This window comes from Aulonocara sp. 'chitande type north' Nkhata Bay, linkage group LG22 (assembly GCF_057382095.1).
Source record: "Aulonocara sp. 'chitande type north' Nkhata Bay isolate Kocher_YH1m ecotype deep benthic linkage group LG22, A_spYH_male_GT1.1, whole genome shotgun sequence".
Lineage (NCBI taxonomy): Eukaryota > Metazoa > Chordata > Actinopteri > Cichliformes > Cichlidae > Aulonocara > Aulonocara sp. 'chitande type north' Nkhata Bay.
Window position 1 is genome coordinate 27,286,554 of NC_141364.1, and position 22,388 is coordinate 27,308,941.

The following is a 22,388-nucleotide window of genomic DNA, read 5'->3' on the forward strand; positions in this document are numbered from 1 at the left end:
CTAAGCTGTCATCCCTGTTGGACAACGTCTCCCACCCCATGCAGCAGACTGTGACAGCACTGAGCAGCTCCTTCAGTGGAAGACTGCGGCACCCACGGTGTGGGACGGAGAGATTTCGCAGGTCTTTCCTCCCCACTGCTGTCAGACTCCACAACAAAGACTTTAACTGAACAAACACACACATCCACACATGTGCAATAACACTAAGTGCAATAATCCTTTCTGTCATCGTTGTATTTTTACTCAGTTGTATATAGCATTCGTATTCTATTTTTATCTTATTGTATATTTTTATTCTATTTTATTCTACTGTATATAGTATATTATTTTATTCTATTCTGTACAGCTGTGTACTGTATTTATTCTTATTGTATTCTAATTTTTGCGTCATAACTTTTGCACTGTCCACTTCCTGCTGTGACAAAACAAATTTCCCACGTGTGGGACTAATAAAGGTTAGGTTATCTTATCTTATCTTATCTTGACTCGCAGGGGTTAGAAGTTGGTAGGTCACGATGCAGGTCTCACACTATACCGCCCGATGCTCTGATGCGACCTGAGTACTCACACTGTGCGTCCATAAAATTAAGGTTATAACAGAAAATCTGTCGCTCGCTCTCTCTGTCTCTCACTCACACAGACACACCACCACCATCAACTTTGCTAAATTGCTAATGAAAAACATGATCAGGCAGCTGTGATTGAGCAGCAATGTAGATCCAACTATTTTCACGGTTGTTGTGGTCGTGATAATTTTGTGAGGCCACATCGAAAAGGCTCGGATGAGCTTTTCAAAGTTCTACAAGTTGTGCCTCCATCGCTTGTGTCCAGATCACACGCTGCACAGCCGTGCTGCTCCGTCTTTTTCACGGCGTTTACGTGTTTGCGCGCGAGCAGTGTGAGCGCCTGTGGTGACACCTTCACGAGCGATTGATGATCGGGAGCTGGTCGTGAGGTGTTAATCACTTCTCGTTACCCCACGTATACTACACGATGAAGGCCAAAATCGGTCCGATCACTCAAAAATCGGCTCAAAATGGGCCTAAAATCGCACAGTGTGAGCCCAGCGTTAGAGCAGCAATGTTTGTTCCCCTCAGAGAAAGGGAAGAATGGGAAAAGGAAAACACCTGGCTGGAAAAAGTTAATATGGGCATGTGCAGTGAATATCAGCGCTATGTGGCCAGAAGTGTGATAATATAATTTATTTTGTGTAATAAACGACTGCAAGGATAGATGATTACAACAAATAGATGACTAATACATAAAAGTAATACATAGATGAATAATGATGATGAGTTAAGATGCGTAATCATGGGAACAAGCGGGTTTTCAAACGGGAGCAGCTGATTAGCATTAGAAAAGCTGAAATAATATTTCAACTGAAGCCGATTGTACTAAATGCACTAAATGTGCACTGTTACAAGAATATTTTTCTTTCTATTGTTTTCTATTATTTTAAGTTAAGCAGGACAGAATTCTTTTAAAGAAATATTTACTTATATTCTCAAAAGTTAAGCATGACAGGCTTCTGTTTAAGAAAGAGACCTGTTTTACTGTGTTAATGTTGTCATTTTGAGCTAAAAATAAATGGCTAAATGATCATTTGTTTCACATGTGTTCATATCACAAAGAATACACATCTACTTAAATCAAATTCAAGTCAAAGGGTTAAAAAAAATAATTTCACACACAAAAAAAGAGCTAGAAAATTCACCACACTGGGAAGGGTGAAGACAACTGGGTCGCCCGGCCCTGGCCACGAGGTGTCCCTTATTTATTTTTCAGGGAGTTGGCAACCCTAGTCATATTACTCATATTTTCCTCACATCGCCCAGTCCTAATTTCTAGCACACACTACAACAGGCAATAGAGTATAGTATACAGAAACATCTGTGCTGAGGAATGGCCTGGAAGTCCCAAGGTCAAAATGGGAGATGCCAGCTAAGGTGGTCGAGAATGACTGAGCTAAGATCCTGTGGGACTTCCAGATACGGACAAAGTGGTGGTGGCTAACCAGCGGGACGTAGTCATACAAGCTAGCCCTCCCGATTTTTCCGGGAGAATCCCGAATTTCAGTGCCCGTCCCGAAAATCTCCCGGTGTCACCATTCTACCGAATTTCTCTCGATTTTCCACCCGGACAACAAAATTGAAAAACCATATCCCAGATTGGCCCAGCTAATTCCAGCTTCCAACTACTACTACTACTGCAGCAACTTAGTTTTAATATTACCCTTATTACTTTTAATTACTCCTTAATTACTTTTAATTACTCCTTTTAATATTACCCTTATTACTCTTTCTGGGTCGCAAAATGAACTATTAAGATATTTTCAGGCCAGAATGTAGCTGCGTAAACTTCAAATATCTGAGCCGGGGAGAACAGCAAACTCCCCGGCAGAAGTCGTGTCACTGTAACTATGACTTTCTGCCAGAAGCTCGAGGCGTCACCAGCAGGCCCCGCCCTCGAGCTGTGACACGTGACCTCTAACCTTCGGTTTCACGTGGTTGAATCGAGGAAGATAGAAACGCGTGGAGCGACCGGAGAGGAGCGATGAAGAAAGCAGGGGGGAAAACAGCGTTGAAGAGGAGTAAAGAAGAGGATGAGGAGCAGAACCAGGTGAGCCACACACACAGGAGGAAAGTGATGAAGATCTGGTAACATGCTAGTAACGAGCTAGCATGCTAACACGGGGCAGGCTGCTGTTTAGCCCTCAGAGCAGACACAGAGCCATGAGACCGGACCGGGGCGATGCTGCTTCTATAATAAACACAGAACTATCCTCTGTGCACATATGTGATGTCAGTCTCGGGTTAGGGCTCCGTTATAATGTCGGAGTTTTAAACGGAAGACCCCCTCAACTCAGATTTTAACTCGCATTGTCGGAGCAACCTCACCGACCCAGAGCTAACGATCCAACATGGAAGCAGTGACGCAAATGGCAGTAAAACTGTGACGGAACGAGTCAAAGGAGCTTGCAAAGAAAAGCGTCTGGACTTCTTTAAGTTGCTTGAAGACGTTTCACCTCTCATCCGAGAAGCTTCTTCAGTTCTATTTGACCTTAGAACTGAAGAAGCTTCTCGGATGAGAGGTGAAACGTCTTCAAGCAACTTAAAGAAGTCCAGACGCTTTTCTTTGCAAGCTCCTTTGACTACGATCACCTGGATGACTGAGAACCTTCAGACATACTGTGATGGAACGAGCACTGCAGCAGGTAGTGTGTCAGAGTACATGTGTACGGTTAGGGTTGCACAGGGTGACGTCAATCCTGAGTAGAGTACATAAGTTTATCCTGATTTGACATGTTTTGGTTTTAGTTGCTGGTTATTGTTTGATTTAAGTGTTTGTGATCACTCACAGAATCATTCGCACATGCTATTAGCTTGTGCGAATGATTCATAGGTTTTATTTTTCTGCTCTTTAATTACACTCTTCTTGGAAATCTCAGCAAAAAACTGATGGTTTTTTAATTGACTAATTCTGGGTTTTCCTTCTCAGATCTTCAACTTTAACAGGAAACCTGCTGATGAAGATAAGGATGATGATTTATCAGATAGCGAGGACAGTGTCTACTCAGGACTGGAGGATTCTGGGAGTGACTCTGAGGAGGAAGAGGGATCTGATGACGATGAGGAAGAGGGATCTGATGACAATGACGACAAGGTAAAGTGTAAGCAGATAAGAGGGGTTTTAATTCTGTGTTGGTCTGACTGCTGATTGGTTGCTGTTAAAAGTGTCCTCAGTGTTCTGCTGCAGAACATCACCTGAACTTTGTTCCATCTGTAGATGAAGGAAAAAAAAGAGGGAGAAGTGAGTGAAGAAAAGAAGAAACATGAGTATGAACACGATTCTTCAGATGAAGAGGTGATCTAAACTTATTCATTTGTGTGCTTGTCATTACTTTTCTTATGCTTGTCTGGTGTATTGTATGCAATTTTAGCCACATGTACACTAATAAAAAGCTGGGAGATTTTTGCTCCTGGTGAAGCTCAGAGTTCTCTGTTTCACCCGATGTTGACCTTTATTAGCCTGAAAAAGCTGTGATGAGAATCCCTGCTCCCCCAGGTGTCGTTCTCAAGGGGTCTGGGATTTAGGGCCCACCCATAGCTTGTGCTGGTTGGCCATCCACCCGCTGCCTCTGGCCCCTGTCACACCTACCCTTGACTGTGGGAGCTCTGTCCATAGTTCCTTGGTTGGAGTAGACACACGGTTGTCATCTGAATGTGTGGCCTTGGGTCTTCAGCGGCTTTCTTCTGTCTTTCACCAACCTGGCCTTGACCTAACATAATATCCATAAAAATAATACTATTAATACTAAAAGAAAAAAGATTAACAAGAGAGCCTTCAGAGAATCCATAGTGCTGTTTTTGTGAAAACAAATGTATTTGGTACAACAACGCATTCGGATCATGCCTGCCAGACAGGACCGGTGTTTTACCAAAACAAAAAAATTATGTCCTTCCTGCACATTAAACACTGCTTTATTCAATAGCTCTGACATTAGCAACATCCTGTCTCAGAGTGATGCTGAAAAACTAGTTCATGCATTTATTATTTCTAGGTTGGACTACTGTAATTCATTATTATCAGGATGTCCTAAAAGCTCCGTGAAAAGCCTTCAATCGTTCCAAAATGCTACAGTAAGAAAACTTACAGGGACTAAAAAGAGAGAGTATATTTCTCCCATACTGGCTTCTCTTCTTTGGCTCCTGTTAAATCCATAACCAAATTTAACATAATCAACATTTGCCTTGTGATATATGTGAGCATAACTAAGACAAATCCCTGTCAGTGTTCCTGTTAAAGTGGCTACAATACAACATGTTTTGTACAGGATACATGTTTCTTTACACATGTTCTGATTGGTGCATTTGCTTCTTTTATGTTCTCCTCTCCATCCTGTGGTGGTTTCTCATGCTCACATTGTTCTTCAGGATATCAGGAACACAGTGGGGAACATTCCTATGGAGTGGTACAAAGATTTCCCTCACATTGGGTACAATCTGGATGGGAAAAAAATCTACAAGCCTATAAGGAACAAGGATGAGCTTGATGACTTCTTGGATAAGATGGAGAACCCGGAGTACTGGTGAGCAGTTAGCATGATGCTAACTTCTTCATAGGTTTGATAGGGAATGCTGATGAAGCTAACAGGTTGCTGTCTGCAGGAGAACGGTGCATGACAAGCAGACAGGAAGTGACGTTGTGCTGTCCGATGATCAGGTGGAGCTGGTGAACCGTCTGCAGAGAGGACAGTTTGGAGATGTCAACTTCAATGAGTGCGAGGTATGCCCTCACAGAGTGACACCGGGGTTCTGTTCACTAGCCTCGCATTTACCTGCTTGATCCACCCTTTAGTAACCACATGTCCCCCACCAGCTAGAAGAAGTGAGTGTGGCTTAAAAATGTAGAACACGCTGGCTACCTGTCTCTTTACCCCTCTTCCGCAGCCAATGGTAGAATTCTTCAGCAGCGACGTGATGATTCATCCCGTCACCAACAGACCCGCAGACAAACGCAGCTTTATCCCCTCGCTCACAGAGAAGGAGAAGGTAATGCACCTGACTCACTTGGCTTACCTGGCTGTTCTCAGCTGTCTGTCACTCACCTGTCTGACTTGCCTGTCTGCAGGTGTCCAAACTGGTCCATGCCATAAAAATGGGTTGGATCAAACCCAGGCGGGTAGAGGATGATGGCAGGGGGCGGTATTACAACTTGTGGGCCAGCGAAGACTCTTCCATTCTGGCCAGACATAAGATGCACCTGCCCGCCCCCAAAATCCCTTTACCTGGTCACCATGAGTCCTACAACCCACCGCCCGAGTATCTGTTTACTGACGAGGAGGTTTGTCAATGCGTTGCCTCACCTGGTTTCTGTTCAGAGGATAGATAGAACTGCATTCAAAGACACATTTTTCTTCCCCCCCGTCTGTCTGTCCTCACTTGCCTCACCTGTCTGCAGCGAGCACTGTGGGAGCAACAGGATCCAGCAGACAGAAAGTTGCCGTTTGTTCCAAGGAAGTACTCGAGCCTCCGTCAGGTTCCAGCATTTTCTCAATTCATCCACGAGAGGTTTGAGCGCTGCCTGGACCTTTATCTGTGCCCACGACAGAGGAAGATGAGGGTAACCTTTCTCAGTCTGTCCTACTACCTAAAGCTGGAGCTGCCCTTTTAGGCATGCCGTTTAAATAATTTCCTGTTTGTCTGCATGTAGGTGAATGTGAATCCAGAGGATCTGATTCCCCAACTTCCCAAACCAAAGGACCTTCAGCCATTTCCCACCACACGGTCGCTGGTACAGCACACACACCTGAACACATGCACACAAACAAAGTGGTGAACCCTTTCTCACATCTTTTATCTGTGTGTTCAGGTCTATCGAGGTCACAGCGGTCTGGTTCGCTCTATCAGTGTGTCTCCATCGGGACAGTGGCTTGCCTCAGGTAACCTCAGCTTGTCCCACTCACACATCAATAGAAACTGTTGACATCGTGACGGAGTGGTGTAAAGGCAGGGTTGTTGACCGACCAGTCTACACACCTGCACCACAGAGTGTGTAAAAGATGCAGGCAGCTTCATTGATTGAGTCTCAAGATGAGCATTCTGTTGTTACTGTTTTAAAACCAGACATGATGACAGTTCCACACAGAGACCTCAGCCTGATAATCTCAAATTGTGTCTGTGCACAAAGCAGCTTTATTCTGTGTGGTCTTATCCATTTACACTTTCCTTGGTGTATTTATTGGAAAGGCGGAGTCCAGTCGTCTTTGAATTAGTATCAGGAAATAAGTATTTGATTCAGGAGTCTGTGTTTTGTAAAGACCGACTGTACTGCCACAGAGTATCCATGATAATGCTTTTCACGACTCTGTCTTTGAAATTCTTCCTAAAAACAACCTGTTTTGGATTTTTTAATTTTTTTTTAAACTCCATATTCATTTTTATCTTCTTTTCTTTGAGTTTTCTGTGTTGTGGTCAGAGCACTTCCTGAAAACCCAGTTTGAAGGTGATGTTTAAATAAAACATGCATCCTTTGGATGGGTTCATTGAGTGTGGGCGGGACTGTAATCTCTCTCCTCCCTGTTCACAGGAAGTGATGATGGCTCTGTCAGATTCTGGGAGGTCTGTTCGTCTCGTTGTATGAAGACGGTCCAGGTGGGCGGAGCTGTGAAGAGCGTTGCCTGGAACCCAAATCCGTCTGTCTGTTTGCTGGCTGTTGCCCTGTGAGCACCTCTCTGTCTCTCTCTCTTTCTCCGTCTGCCTGTGACATTCAGTTTTATTTGTATAGCACAACATCACAACAGCATTTGCTTCATGGTGCTGTGCATTCTAAGGTAAAGATCCTACAGCAGCAGTGGGGGCAACTCCAGGTCCAGCAGGTTTTAGATATTACCCTGGGTCAGCACACCTGAATCACATGATTAGTTCGTTCTCAAGCCTCTGGAGAATTTAGCCATTTGAATCAACTGTGTTGGATCAAGGACACATCTAAAACCTGCAGGACACTGGCCTTCGAGGCCTGGGGTTGCCCACCCCTGTCCTACAGTAATACAAAGAATATCCCATCAATCACATAACCCCTGGAGCGAGATGGGGATAAATATGTCATATGAGGAAGAGAGCATGTATTAATAATTTAATTCAGTGATTTCTAATGATGGTTTAAACTGGGTTTTTTGTTGTTGTGGACATCCAACTTTATGAGCACGATTGCGGCGTAACTAAGGAAGGATTCAGGGTCACCTGATCCAGACCTAACTATATGCTTTATCAAGAAGAAAACTTTTAAGCCTAATGTTAAAAGTAGAGTGTTTCTCTCTCCTGAATCCAAACTGGGAGCTGGTTCCACAGAGGGAGATCTGAAAGCTTAAGGATCTGCCTCCCATTATACTTTAGAAACAAGCAGGATTTTAAACTCTTCCCTCCTCTCCCACTGATGTGATCCTGTCCCTCTGTTTCTCTCTGGTTTCAGGGACTCTGTGGTCTTGATCCTGTCTCCCTCTCTGGCAGATAAACAGGTCATCTTGTCGTCAGAACGACTCCTCAGTGCCCAGCAGGAGGGGGAGGAGCCAGCAGAAGGAAATGGGTCTGTTGTCTGGAGCGAGGCTGAGGGGGAAGAGCTAAACCAGGGGCTCCGCCTCAAAATCCAACACCCCAAAGTGAGAAAACCACCTGATTGGTTGATTTATTCATTTGTTTTTAAACCCCCCCACTCTGATCCACATCTGGCCTAATCGCTGTTGATCTCTGCAGGCTGTTCACCAGGTGGTGTGGCATGCTAAAGGAGACTACCTAGCGTCAGTGATGCCAGATAACACAAGCCACCTGCAGGTGTATATCCACCAGCTGAGCCGGAGGCGGAGTCAGAACCCCTTCAGCAGGAACAAAGGCCTGGTCCAGTGCATATCCTTCCACCCAATCAGGCCCTATTTCTTTGTGGCCACACAGCGCTCGATCCGCATCTACAACCTCGTCAAACAAGAAATGACTAAAAAACTCCAAACCAACTCCAAGTGGATCTCCAGCATGGCTGTCCATCCAGGAGGTAACCGCACCCCAGTCCCCCACACACAAGTCTTAAAGGCTCCAATAAACCCGCCGCAATGGTCATTTCGCTCACCGCAGTTGCTTCGTCCTAAAGTCATTTGTATTTATACGAGCAGTATTCTCTTCACAGCTGTCCCACCTGTCTGTTCGTGTGTCTGCAGGTGATCATGTGATCTGTGGGAGTTATGACTGTAAGCTGAGCTGGTTTGACCTCGATCTGTCAACTAAACCCTACAAGATGCTCCGGTACGTACCTGCCAGTCACTGATCATCTGAGTTTAACCCTTTTAGACATGAGCTGTCAACATTACCACTTTGTTAATTGTTACAATGGAAGCAATGTCTTGGTCAGCTACAGGTGACCTTGAGTGCTCCTGTCTTCGTTCAGACCTGATCTCCAGAATGGGGGTCAGGGTTTCTTCAAATGGTGGCTGTACTTAGTAACTCTCAAGGTTACAAATATTGCAGGTTTATGCAGTCCCCTACAGAAGGTGGTGTTGTTAGAGTGATTATCTAACACAGCTTGACTAGACTTTGTCAGAAGTTATAAATTAAGTAGATTCACAGACAGCTGCATCAATGCTGAGTAAAGGGAAAGCACAGGTGGGTTAAGAGTTAACAAGTGAATATTTTTAAGATTAATTACAGATTTGGAGGTTTACTGCTCTTTACACACCTACATTTAACAAGTGTTTTGTGAGTTTGAGTTGTCCTGGGTAATTACCATCACTGTTTATGCTCTCTTTATATTAGACACTATACAGCTGGTATGAAAGTGGAATTCAGTGCATGAATCTAAAATAATTCATATCTGCTACATTTGATGTGCCTAACTCTGACAATGAAACCACAACCACTGCGCAACAGTCACACAAGCTGTGACTGTTATGAAAATCACAATGTCACATGTATAGACCTAAGCACTCAGCTGGTAGATGATACTACAGTTTTCCTCAAAAGGTCAGAACAAATCCCTCTTGTCATCAATAAAATCCACATATTTTCTGAAGTGTCTGGTTTACATTTAAACCCTAAGAAAAGTGTGAATTACTCTATTCAGAACTGCCATGTAGTTTATTTGTATGGTATCCCGGTTTTAAAATGATTATAGCTCTTTATTTTATTTTATAATGCTCCCTCTTGTGTTCAGCTTGTATTTTTCACATTTTATACATTGATGCCAACAGAATTTTGCATAGCCAGAGCTGATTTGTACATAAAGCAGCATTGTTTAAATTGACAAAAAAAAAGAAAGATCTGCAGTGCCTTCACAGTCCAGCAGGTGCAGCAGTTCAGGAAATTAGATTTCAGTCAGACGTGCACCAGGAAGGTGAGGAGTTTAAATCCTGCTGAGCAAACAAAGACCTTACCTGAGTCTCACCTCAAACAAATCAGAGCTGTGATTGGTTCAGTGGTCTCAAAGCATGTGTACTCAGTCATGACGCTGACATTGGTGTGTCATCATTGATTTTTGAATACTACATATTGATCAGATGTTGTTTTCTTTTGTTTGTTTGTTTTTAATCATTTGTCATGTGGTATGGATCACCTTCTCTCTGCAGACACCATAAGAAAGCAGTGAGGGGTGTGGCCTATCACAGACTGTACCCGCTGTTTGCCTCGGCGTCGGATGATGGCTCAGTGATAGTCTGTCACGGGACTGTTTACAAGTAATACACACACACACACACACACACACACACACACACACACACACACACACACACATTTTTCCTCCTCTCAGTTACACTCTAACCCCTCCTTCCTACCTCCACAGTGACCTTTTGCAGAATCCACTCATCGTCCCAGTGAAAGTCCTCAGAGGTCATGTGATGACTCATGATCTTGGTGTTCTGGATGTGACCTTTCACCCCACGCAACCCTGGGTCTTCTCCTCTGGCGCTGATGCTACTATCTGCCTCTTCACATAGCAACATGCTTAGCAACCACAGATGCCGTTTTTCTAATGTTTTTACTTTCAGACACAATGTCTTAACATGTGACACCATGAGTCCTTGCCTCACTGGTCTCCTTGCTGTGATGTCAGTTCCTTTTTGAATAAACTGAAGTGTGTGTGTGTGTGTGTGTGTGTGTGTGTGTGTGTGTGTGTGTGTGTGTGCTGTCAGTCTGGTGAAAGGAGCTGATATTGATCAGCAGTGTGACATCCCTTTCCTGTCTAGGGCCATTAAAGATGAATAAAAACATGCATAATTGGCTATTTGTGGGTGATCGATCAGGTTTAAGATGTTAAGTTCAGATATCATGACAGCCATATTTACAGAGTTAGCTGAGGAGCCTGGACCCCCTGTGAACTCCGCCCATCTCACCACAGTTATTCTAGTTTTAGATTTGCTCATTAGCTTGTTTCGAATTAGTTTCTGGAGTGATGATCCAGATCTGTCTGGGTTTTATTTATATTTCAGTGAGAAAATTTCACTCATGTAGTTTTTAGTTCACTGTATAATCAATATGATATGAACAGATTTGTTCAGTTCAGTTTGATGAAGTATTTGATCTAAAATCTAATTAAAACTTGAGAAATCTGCAGTGCAGATGTTTACAAAAATTACAATTTCTAAGAGATTTAATGAAAAACAAGTCTTTTCTGATGATTTATGGTGCTGAGCAGAAGGATAACTCCTGAGTGAATGGGGACTGTATACTGCTAAAGTAGTTATTCTCTGAAAATCTAAGCTAGCTAACAGGTTCAGAGGTCAGTTTGTTTCTCTCATAGTGCTTTGCTGTAAACGGTGTTCTCCTTTCATGAAGGATGCAGTGTCACTAATGTAGGAGGTAAATAAGGGAGCACTGAAGCTAATTTCTTGTGGCGGCAGCGAAGTGAAATTAGCAGTTAGACCCCAGTCTTACTGTTACTTTGTCGATGCTTTTAATTTGAAAGTCCCCTTTCCTTAGCGGATTTGGCGTCAGCCCGTTTCCCTTGGAGCTCTTTCAGTGTAACACCCGATCATGAATCGGAGACTCGTTCCGACGCGCGAGGACTGCGTGTACACGAGCTGCTACTGGTGAGTCTCGACATACCTGCAACAGGTGACGTGCAGGCTCTGTGTCAGAACATTACTTGGCTCCTGAGAATTGTAAACACACGTCTGGTCAAAGCAGCTGCAACTACAATGATTAGCTAGTTCAGATTTCCGTTTAATTTTTAGCGCAGTTTCTTTAAATGTGTCAGTGAGAGAATAAAAATCACAAGAACATTTAAAGGAATAATAATCCTCCTTTAAACAGTGGTAATATCAGGTTATCAACAAACATACAACCGAACTGTATCGAGGCTTCGAAAAAATGTGAAACCCATGTCCACAGTGACATCTGCTGGTCAGTTTGACTATCGCCCCATCTTCTTTAAAGGCCCTTTCATTTATTTTTTATTTTTTTAACAGGTCAGTGATCAAACCTTTATCAATATGATTGTTTTCTGCAGTAAATTGCTATGGTAACATACAAATCCACACATTCATTATCAATTTACATTAAGAATGAATACAACAATCATACTAACAACTTTCTTCTTGTATGTGTATCTGTTGCTGTGTGTTAGTTGCAGAGCTATTGCTGAGGTAAAAGACAATCAGCTGACTCCTAGCTGTTTGGGCTCCTGGTAGGCTGCTTCTTCTGATGGGCTGTGACCTCTTGGGCTTCTTTAAGAGAGCCAGCTGATCTTTGACGTCTTTAGCCTGAGTCCTGGCCAAATGCAGCTCCTTCCGCAGCTTGTTGATTTCAGCTATCAGAGTCATGTTTCCTTCATGATTTTGGTGTAGACCTTTTCGTGCTCCTCTGCAGATTTGACCAGCCTCATTTTGAGGCCATTTACTGTCCTCTCCTGTTGCTCACACTGGTGACGCAGCGCCTTCTGAACAGTATCATCTGCATTGGTTGTCTCCACCCTTTCAGTCTGCTGGACATATCGAGCGTATAGCATCTGTATGTTGTCCTTCAGGGTTTTAGGCTCCTGGATGAAGCCCACACAGTTGTCCAGGTCTGATTTCAATCGCTGGAGACGCGTCTCCAAATCTTTGACCTTCTGACTCTCTTTGTACATCTCTTTGTCTCTGGTCTTCAGTTTGAGCTTCAGCTCAGAGACGGTGAGCTTCAGCTGAGCATTGCTCTTGTCGGTTTGTATCAGCTCTTCCTCCAGCTGACTGATCCGCTCCTTCTTCACACTGATGTCATGTTGCAGAGGCTCAGTTTTCTGCTTTTCAGCTGGAATTCAAGAACAAACTTCTCCAGTTCCTGATTCTTTCTCTCCTTGTCCTGACTGGTCTTTTCATCTCCAGAGATCTGCCTCTTCAGGTCTTCAATGTCACTCTCCAGGGAGCGGATCAGCCCAAGCAGCCTCTGCCGCTCTTGCTTCAGTTTGTTTATATCAGCGCTCCTGATCTGATATGAAAGGCCCTTTCATATCGGACGTGGCGTGTGCTGCGCTCACTGCTAACTAGAGTGAAAGACCCAAAATATGAACATTTGCATCCTCGAAAGAGTGACCTTTGTCCTCTTAGATGCCGAGTCTTGTCCTGTGGAGATGGCTCTTCTGTGTTGTGCCATGCGTTTATGAAGTGGCTGTTTGGTCTCTCCAATGTAGAGGTCTGGGCATTCCTCGCTACACTGTACAGCATACACTACATTGTTAAGTTTGTGTTTAGGAGTTTTGTCTTTGGGATGAACTAGTTTTTGTTTGAGTGTGTTGCTGGGTCTGAAGTAAACTGGGATGTCATGCTTGGAGAAGACTCTCTGGAGTTTTTCTGATACACCGGCTACGTAGGGAATGACAATGTTGTTGCATTTTTCTTTCTTATCCTCCCTCGCTGGTGCCTGATCTTCTTTTCTGTGCATCTTTGCAGACTTGATGAAAGCCCAATTAGAATAACCGCTTGTTTTAATAGCTTCATTAACATGTGTGTGTTCCTTCTTTTTCACTTCAGGCTTAGAGGGAACATGTTCTCCCTGGTGATGTAGGGTCCTAATTACTCCAAATTTGTGTTCCAGAGGGTGGTGGGAGTCAAAGAGGAGGTACTGGTCCGTGTGTGTGGGCTTCCAGTAAACTTCAATGTTGAGGTTTCCATTCTCTTCAATGCGCACGGCGCAGTCCAGGAAAGGCAAACATCGTATCTGTATCTGGAAGGTCGCCGGTTCGATCCCCGGGCTCTCTGTCCTGGCCGTTGTGTCCTTGGGCAAGACACTTTACCCTACCGCCTACTGGTGTTAGCCAGAGGGGCCGATGGCGCGATATGGCAGCCTCGCTTCTGTCAGTCTGTCCCAGGGCAGCTGTGGTTACAACTGTAGCTTGCCTCCACCAGTGTGTGAATGTGAGAGTGAATGAATAGTGGCATTGTAAAGCGCTTTGGGTGCCTTGAAAAGCGCTATATAAATCCAATCCATTATTATTATTATTACATCAAAGGACACCATGGTTTCATCTGGATCCAGGGTAAGTTTCTGGACCTTGTCGGTGAAGTCGGTGGAGTTCTTGATGTGATATGTGGTGGTCCCCACCAGAGGTGCTAAAATGGTAGCTAGGTGTTTTGAAATGTTGTAAGTAGCTGAGTTTATGCTGCTAACAATGGGTCTGAGTGGGACACCTTCTTTGTGGATCTTAGGAAGTCCATAAATGCAGGGTATGGCATCCCCTGGGTTTAGGCGATGATATAAAGGGCGCTCAATGATTTTGTCCTTTTCAAGGTCTTGAAGGCAAGCTATAACTTTCTTTTTGTAGCTGCTTGTGGGGTCTCGCTTTAAGGCTTCGTAGGTATTTTTGTCACTGAGGAGAGTAGTGATCTTTGTGTGGTAATCTGTTGTGTTTAGGACCACGGTGCATCTTCCTTTGTCAGCTGGTGATGTTGTGGTCTATGCTCAGGGAAGCGACGGCCTTCTTTTCTTGTATTGTGAGTAGAGCTGGGCGATATGAGATTTTTTCATATCACGATATGTTTTTTTCATTTCAGGCGATAACGATATCTATCACGATATAAGCCAAATAACTATATTTGTAAGATTTAAATGTGCCGTTGCTCACAAGTAAAATGTGAAATAATCAGCAGCTTGTTTTTATTTAAATATTTATTTCCCATAATAAGTTCAACAGGGTAGATGTACTTAAGGAACATGAGACTTTTTCAGATAAATAAAGGCAAATATTGCAAACTACACAAAAGGCAGCCGCTAAAGCGTTTAAGTTTCAAAATAGGACAAACGAAACAAACTAAATTGTCAATTCCACTTAGAAACAAAATATTAATTCTAAAAATAAATCTTAGTTTGTTTTACAGAAGATCAGACAAAACTGACTAACTTTTGTCAATATCAAATAAACTGAGAACTAAAAGGAAATTCTCAATCTCTCCTTGTTGTATAGCTTAGCTTTTCAAACAGTTTTAACAGTTACTTTAGTCTGACAAAAGCCGAATGACGAATTAGCGCTTCCAGTCAGAGACTGAGGCTACGTCCACACGTACACGGGTATTTTTGAAAACTGAGATTTTCCGTTTTAAAAAATAATCCCGTCCACACGTAAAGGCAGAAATGAAGGAAAACGCTGCTATGAACATGCCAAAGCAGCAGGTGGCGCTAGATTCCTAACCGTGCAGAAATGTTGGCCAATCAGAAGTCTAGAAGCCTCGGTGGGAAAAAGTAAACAAAGCTGGGGCATAGAAGCAGAACCGAGTCGTATGTGTGGAGGGACAGTAACTGTGTGTATATGTAAGCATTTAAACACTGCAGAGAGTAGAATTAACAGTAACAGTATTGTAGAAATTCATTTCACCGAAACAATAACGTGGCGCACAGTGTGACGCATGCACCAGTTTATTGTATTTCCAGACTTGCTTTCGGCACAATTTACAGTGCGCGCTACTCTGTTTTTTGTCAGACTTGAAATAGCCGAAATACCTTCACACTACGGAACTTCTTTGGCTCTTCCGTTCGACAATTTCTCCGGCATTGGAACCATCATCTGTTTTCTCTTCGGTCACGCTCGGTTGATTTTTCTAGTCGGCACACTCATTTCCTCCATTACGCGCTGGCTCCATTACCCGCTGGCTGCTTCCCAAACAAACACACGTGCGGCTTGGCACTTGTGCTGTACGTAACAAGTCACGCGACGTGACGCTGCGGCTGTGATTGGTTCGGCTCTGCGCTACTTAATTTGGATTGGCTGACCTTTTTTTTTTTTTTTTTTTTTTTAAGAGGACAAGAGCGGCGAGGTCTATCGCGATAGCTTAATTTCTCTATCGCGTAAAAGTTATATCGCGATACATATCGTTATCGTTCTATCGCCCAGCTCTAATTGTGAGGTTAGACGGAGGGACTTTGGCACTGGAGAGGGTGGCTGAAACTTTCATCTTGATTTGCTCTGCTTCTGTTTGTGATAATTTATTAATCCGTATGGCGGTTTCTGTGGCTGTGATGAGGTCCACTATGGGCAACTGTTGAGGAGAAATGGCAAAATGGAGTCCTTTGGCTAGCACTTTCTTTTCAGGTTCAGTGAGATTCCGGTTTGAAAAGTTCTTCATCCCTTTTTTCTGACTGTCCTCAGGTGTGTGTTTTTCTCTGTGTTGTGTAGGTTCTGACTAAGGAGTGAATGTTTTTGATAGCAACGTGTGGAATTGGAATTGGAGTTAAAGACTTGGTGAAACATTTTCTATTAGCCATCAATAAAAACGATCATATGGATCAGCAGGACACACTAATCCTTCAGAACTTTCAGGAAGTCCTACAGGCTGACTGTCTGTTGCCCTTCTGTCTGTTCTTGTTCTGCAGTGAAGAAAATGTCTGGAAACTCTGTGACTATGTCAGAAAACAGAGAACCGCACCGCTGGAACATCTGTTTGTGATCTTCATCTCCAATGAGACGAGAACGGTGAGAACCAAATGCCAGTATAATGTCAGATTTAAAATGAAGATGATGGATTTTGTAATTGTATCATCAGATCTGCTGCTCTATGTCAATTAATCACCGTCTGGTGGTGAGTTGGAGCAGGTGGTGGGGAAACATTTTATTACAGCGATTGGAACATGCTTGTAGGTATTAAACATAATGCACAGCAGTGGTTTGAATCATATCTATGTAATAGATTCCAATTTGTTTATGTACATGGACAGTCCTCTCCACAGACGTCGCCAAGATTAATTATGGAGTTCCACGGGGTTATGTGATAGGAGCATTAAAAGGCATAGCACATATTATATCTGCTATGCAGATCACACCTAACTTTATCTACCCATGAAGCCAGATAAAACAGACCAATTAGTTAAACTGCAGGAATGTCTTAAAGACCTGGATGACCTCTAACTTTTCAGCTTCTGAATTTGGTATCTAACAATATGCTTACTCTGGTTGGCATTACCTTGGTCTCCAACACTGTGAGGAATCTTGGAGTCATTTTTGATCAGGATATATCCTTCAGCATGCATATTAAACCAATACGTAGGACTGCTGTCTTGCACTTCAAGAAGTGGCTAAACTAGCTGCTAAATGTCATGATCTAGAGTCCAGATTGACGCAACAGCATACGGATACACGGAATTCCTGAGGGGTCTGGAAGAAATGACAGCATAGGATTTGTGACAAACTTTTTTTGCTCATTGCTGAAGATTGCCAAGAATGTAAACACACACAGTGAAAGGGCCCACTGAGCTATTATTGTTTGCTTCCTGGAGTACCAGGTTAAAAAGCACATAATATGGCAGGCATAGAAACAAAAAGTAACATATGAAGGCTGGACCGTCTTAAGTTAATCACGACTATACCAAAGAAATACAGAAAAAGAGGAAACCGGTCTGAGAGGTTATGAAGAAACTATTATTTTATATACTTTACAATATAAAGTGCCTTCAGGCAAATGTTGTTGGGATTTGTCGCTATATAAATGAAACTGAATGAAATGCGTCTCCTTCAAAGAGTTGCTGGGCTCTCTCTTAGAGATAGAGTTTGGTTATTCGTGAGGGACTCAGAATACAGCCAACTGCTCCTCCACATTGAAATGAGCCAGTTTGAGGTAGTCCGGGCATCCTGCAAGGATGCCTCCTGGATAACTCCCAGGTGAGTTATTCTGCGCATGAAATGCTAGGAGGAGGCAAATTACATTTCAGAGCTGGGTTAGAAACATCTCAGCGCCCCCCTGGATAAGCTAAAGGAGGTGGCTTGGGTGAGGGCTTCTCTGTTCAGACTGCCGCCCCGTAACCCGAATGCGGATAAGTGGCAAAAAATGGATTAAAGGATGGTTCTGTGAAACACCTGTCATGCTCTTTTAGACATCTGTCATTTAAGTTTTACATATATAGCACCAAATCGCAAAAACAAAAGGTGCCTCCAGGTGCTTTATATTCTTAGGTAAAGACCCTACAATAACACATGAACTTCTGTCACATTCTAAAAACATCCACTTGGTTTTTTAGGTTTTTTGAAACATCTCAGGTGAGGTTCTAAAGCTGATGTTCTGTATTTGTTCTCCTTTGAGGTTCCTCTGTGGAAGCAGAAGTCTGGACACGGAGAGCTGCCGGTTATCTGGGTTTGTGATGTCACTGTTAATACTGTGAGAGCACAGACATAAACACAAATGATGTCAAAATGACATTAAAGATAACATTGTTGTTTCAGGACTACCATGTGATCCTGCTGCAGGCAGATCAATCGGACTCTCTAGTGTATGATCTGGATTCAACGCTCTCGTTTCCCTGTAGCCTGAAGCTTTACGCTGCCCAAGCCTTACGCTCAGAGAGTGACATCAGACCAGAATACCACAGGTAAGACACAGCTGAGCATCATGACAGGAAACTACACACACCTGAGTGACATCATAGTTACAATTTCCCCTTCTGTCTGCCAGGAAGTTTCGTGTGGTTCCTGCTGACAGCTTCCTGTTGAACTTCGCATCTGATCGATCTCACATGAGGAACTCTGATGGATCGTGGAAGATGCCTCCCCCTACGTACGCCCCTATATGCACTGCAGGTCACATGACTTCCCAGTTATTAGCGTGTGTAATCGCGTGTACCATTTAGTTATGATGTCATCATACTGGGCTGCGTTTTCCCCTCAGAGTGCCAGATGAACCTAGATGGTTTCATCAACATGGACCCTGCCATCGGCTGGGGTGTGGTCTTCAGCCTTAACCACTTCCTGCAGAGATACATTGGAAGCACCTCATCAGCCTCATCCTCTTCTTCATCAGCAGCAAGATCGTGGTAGTTGTGGTTTTGAGGGTTTTTTTTCGATTGTGGGCTCCAGATGTTTGAAGTGGAATGAAGAGTCCTCCTGCCAGCTGCTGTCCCACATGACCATGTGAAACGAAATTGGTTCTTGTAACTGTTCACCATTGTCCCACCCCCTTATAAAATCCAAGATATTTTGATAGTTGTTCAGCCAAAAACCATCGATGTACATATGAACATATTGATCATTTGATGACTTATTGGTGAACTTGTTGATCAGAAGAGTGCTTTCACCCCGATCAATAAAACTCTCCATAATGTCTTTGAGCATCTTCAATTCACTGTTAGAATTTAAAAATAAGGAAACAGTAGTAGGTTTCTGTTTGTTTGGGGTACAGTTGGTATGTTTAACATGATTGTCAGTTTCCAGAAATAACATCAGAGGTTTTTGACATCTGCTGCGCCGTTGTCGGGTAGACTAGTGCAGGATTTAGGGACAGCGTTGATGTAGTTCATCACTTGGGCCGCTACAACGAAAATCAGAAGTCAAGGTTGGTTATCATTCGGTTTTCAACAAGATCAGCTTGCGACCAGATCTGGAGAAAAGCTAAAAACTACACCTTCCTGAAGAAAAAACTACCTGAGAGTCACTGAAGATGTCCTCTGCTGACAGAGCACTGCAAGGAAAGAAGGAAAAAGAGCTCACTTTGCCGGGGTCCGTGTGATTATTGAGGGAAAGGAGGTGCACCCACTTCGCCTGAGGATCAAGCAGCACCGGCGCTGATGAGGTATAAAGTTACAGATGTCACATAAGGGATTATCTACAATTTTGAGGTTCAGGCTAAAAGTTGTTAATGTCAGTACTATGTTCACTAAGGGAAGTAAACTGTTCATTATTTTGTGTTAAGGCCACATTGTCTATATCAATTTTTTTCTCTCATTGTCAGGTGTTTAAGAGACACTGTTAAGCGTAAAGCTTTGTTTTTGTTTGCAAATCAACAGAATACTGTCTTTTTTTATTCATCTTTTTCAAGAATCACACTCTGTTTAAAAGGATACTGCTTTTTGGAAAACGCAATGGGACAATGACCTATGGTTTTCAAATGGATCAGGAAGATCGGCAGGAGTTATTACTCTTAAGAACAAATTTAATGGAGGGGGTAACTCTAGCCGGACAAAAACATCTTATTGGATTATTTGCTGATGATGTCATTGTTTTTTTACGAGATCCTGACAAGTGTTTGATGCAACTATTCCATACCTTCGAACACTTATTGGGCTACAAAATTAATGTATCCAAAACACAAATTCTATCATTCAACTATACACCTTCTCAAAAGATTAGAGATGAATATAAACTAAAGTGGCACTTGAATACCATGAAATATTTGGGCATAACCTTGACAAAATCATTATCTGCTATGTTTGACACAAACTACAATCAGGTGGAGGGTAACAAAAGAGACTTAGAACGGTGGTCAACAATACCTACAAATTTTTTACTCTAGAATCCAAATAATAAAGATGAACGTTCTCCCAAGATTGCTTTACATGTTTCAATCACTCCCACTTTCTATACCTCAAAGTAAATTTAAAATATGGGATAAGATGATGTCAAGGTTTATATGGGATGGGAAGAAGCCCAGAACAAGGTTAACAACATTTCAACTCCCGAAGTGTAAGGGAGGGATGGCTTTGCCTAACCTAAGGGAATACTTTTACGCAGCCCAATTTAGACCTCTTGTTTGTTGGTGTAGACCAGATTATGAGGCACGGTGGAAGGAAATTGAGAAAGAAATTGAGGGAAACAAAATTCAAATTTTTATCTCTGACAAACAATGACCTCTTACAAAAGTAGAATGAATCAAATTGTGAAATTTACATTAGACACACAGTAATAGAAAAACATCAGTTAAAAGAACAATTATTTTTGCTGAGATGGTTTAGACACGAAAAAAAAATTAAGCCGGGACAATTGGACCAAACATTCAAACGATGGGAGTTAAAAGGGATTACAGCAGTTTTTACTCTAATGAAAAATGGAACACTACTGAGTTTCCAACAACTAAAAAATAAATACAAATTGGAAAATAGAGATTTTTTTTTAGATATCTGCAAGTAAGGGACTATTGTGTAAAGCAAATAAAGACTGAATGGCTTGAAGAACCATTGGGTGTTATTGGACTAGTAAAAAATTGCTATGAACATAAACAATTCAAAGCAATTTCCACCTTCTATAGATCTTTAGAAGAAGATAGACAGGACACAACCTTTTACCTTAAAAAGAAATGGGAAGCTGAACTTGCCATAACTATAACAGAGAAGGAATGGGTTAGTATGTGTGAAATACAACACAGCACAACGAATTCGCCGTTGTGGAGGGAATTTTGCTGGAAAAATTTGATGCGTTTTTTCATTACATCCAAAATAAAAAGTAAACAGATCTCAAGTCCACAGAAATGTTGGAGACTGTGTGGAGAAACAGAAGCAGATCATTCACATGTATCCTGGAAGTGCATAAGAATTAAAAAGTATTGGGAAGACCTTAAAATGACCATAGATAATAATCTGGGTTATGCACTCCTAAACACCTGTCAAGTGATGTACCTTGGAAACATAAAGGAACAGATACAAAAGGAGGACTTATATCTGGTAAAAATAATTCTAGCCGGAACTAAAAAAGCAATCACAAAGAAGTGGTTACACCCAGACCCTCCTACTCAACAAGATTGGATTAGGATTGTAGAGGGTATCTCAGAGATGGAAAAAAATCACATTCAATATTAGACTGATGGGATGTAAAGATAGACAATGGAGGAAGTGGAAAGCATTCCGAAGTGGCACCAAAAACACACCATAAAAAGAAATTTGATAGGTGGAAAAAGAAATGTAAACTCCAGACTGCATATATGTTAGTTTGTTTGTAATTTTCTTTACTGTATCGTTTTCAATGTTAACTAAAACTAATAAAAATTAAAGTAAAAAAAAAAAAGAACAAATTTAATGAGAATGTTATACACTCTGAAGTATACCCCAGTAGGTCATTATGTGTTAGAATTTACCATCAGTGTTGATAATGTCTTTCTTCTTGCCAGTCAGAAAAATACTTTTTGTTGGACGCCCCAGAAACATGCTTTTTGTTCTGATTATCAAATACCCTAATCTTCTGTTACTAGTGTGAGGTGACTTTAATATAATAGATCCTTCCTTAGACAGATGCCCACCTTGCTCAAATAACTCTGCTATAAATACATTTATGCAAAAAATTCTTTTAATAGACATTTGGAGAGTTAAGAACCCTAAAGCCAAACTGTACATGGAATAATAAATCCAGCTCTTCTAAATCCTGTATTGATTTCTGGTTAGTCCCTGATCGCTTAGATAAGAATAACATAATAGTCAATATAATGCCAACTCCACTTACAGAACACAAAGCGGTATCACTTCAGGTTTCTTTAAGTCTTCATGCTGCCCAAGCGCGTAGGAGCTGCTACTAGAAACGTAATAATTCCCTTCTAAAACATGAGACAGGGATTGAAGATATTCTGGTATTGATTAAATGTTTCTGGGATAAATCCCTAGCCAGTCATGTTTACTGTCAAAACTGGGAGCTTTTCAAATTTGAAGCCGCTAAATATTTGAGTATGGCTTTTCAACAGCAAAACAAAGGAAAAC

The 22,388-nt window shown here is 42.3% G+C and overlaps 2 protein-coding genes and 1 pseudogene across 3 annotated transcripts; 2 read left to right on the forward strand and 1 right to left on the reverse strand.

Moving 5' to 3' along the window:
• Positions 1–2,427: 2,427 nt before the first annotated feature.
• Positions 2,428–10,623, forward strand: bop1 (BOP1 ribosomal biogenesis factor). The gene is made up of 16 exons (XM_086279613.1): positions 2,428–2,619; positions 3,499–3,663; positions 3,787–3,864; positions 4,935–5,089; positions 5,169–5,286; positions 5,451–5,552; positions 5,632–5,844; positions 5,962–6,123; positions 6,214–6,294; positions 6,373–6,442; positions 7,090–7,222; positions 7,972–8,158; positions 8,253–8,544; positions 8,708–8,792; positions 10,109–10,216; positions 10,324–10,623. The coding sequence occupies exons 1-16, from the start codon at positions 2,554–2,556 to the stop codon at positions 10,475–10,477; spliced, it is 2,169 nt and encodes a 722-aa protein (XP_086135739.1). The 5' UTR covers positions 2,428–2,553; the 3' UTR covers positions 10,478–10,623.
• Positions 10,624–10,755: 132 nt separating this feature from the next.
• On the forward strand, positions 10,756–21,596 carry ntaq1 (N-terminal glutamine amidase 1). Of its 2 annotated transcripts, none has more exons than XM_086279615.1 (6): positions 10,756–11,569; positions 16,320–16,419; positions 18,020–18,070; positions 18,160–18,305; positions 18,389–18,490; positions 18,602–21,596. In XM_086279615.1, exons 1-6 carry the CDS (start codon positions 11,514–11,516, stop codon positions 18,672–18,674), a joined length of 528 nt encoding a protein of 175 aa, XP_086135741.1. In that variant the 5' UTR covers positions 10,756–11,513; the 3' UTR covers positions 18,675–21,596. The 2 variants fall into 2 exon arrangements, with proteins under 2 accessions (XP_086135741.1, XP_086135740.1); XM_086279614.1 differs by having other exon boundaries at positions 10,929–11,569; positions 18,389–18,513; positions 18,602–21,587.
• Positions 12,816–15,901, reverse strand: LOC147304355 (uncharacterized; annotated as a pseudogene).
• Positions 21,597–22,388: the final 792 nt, after the last annotated feature.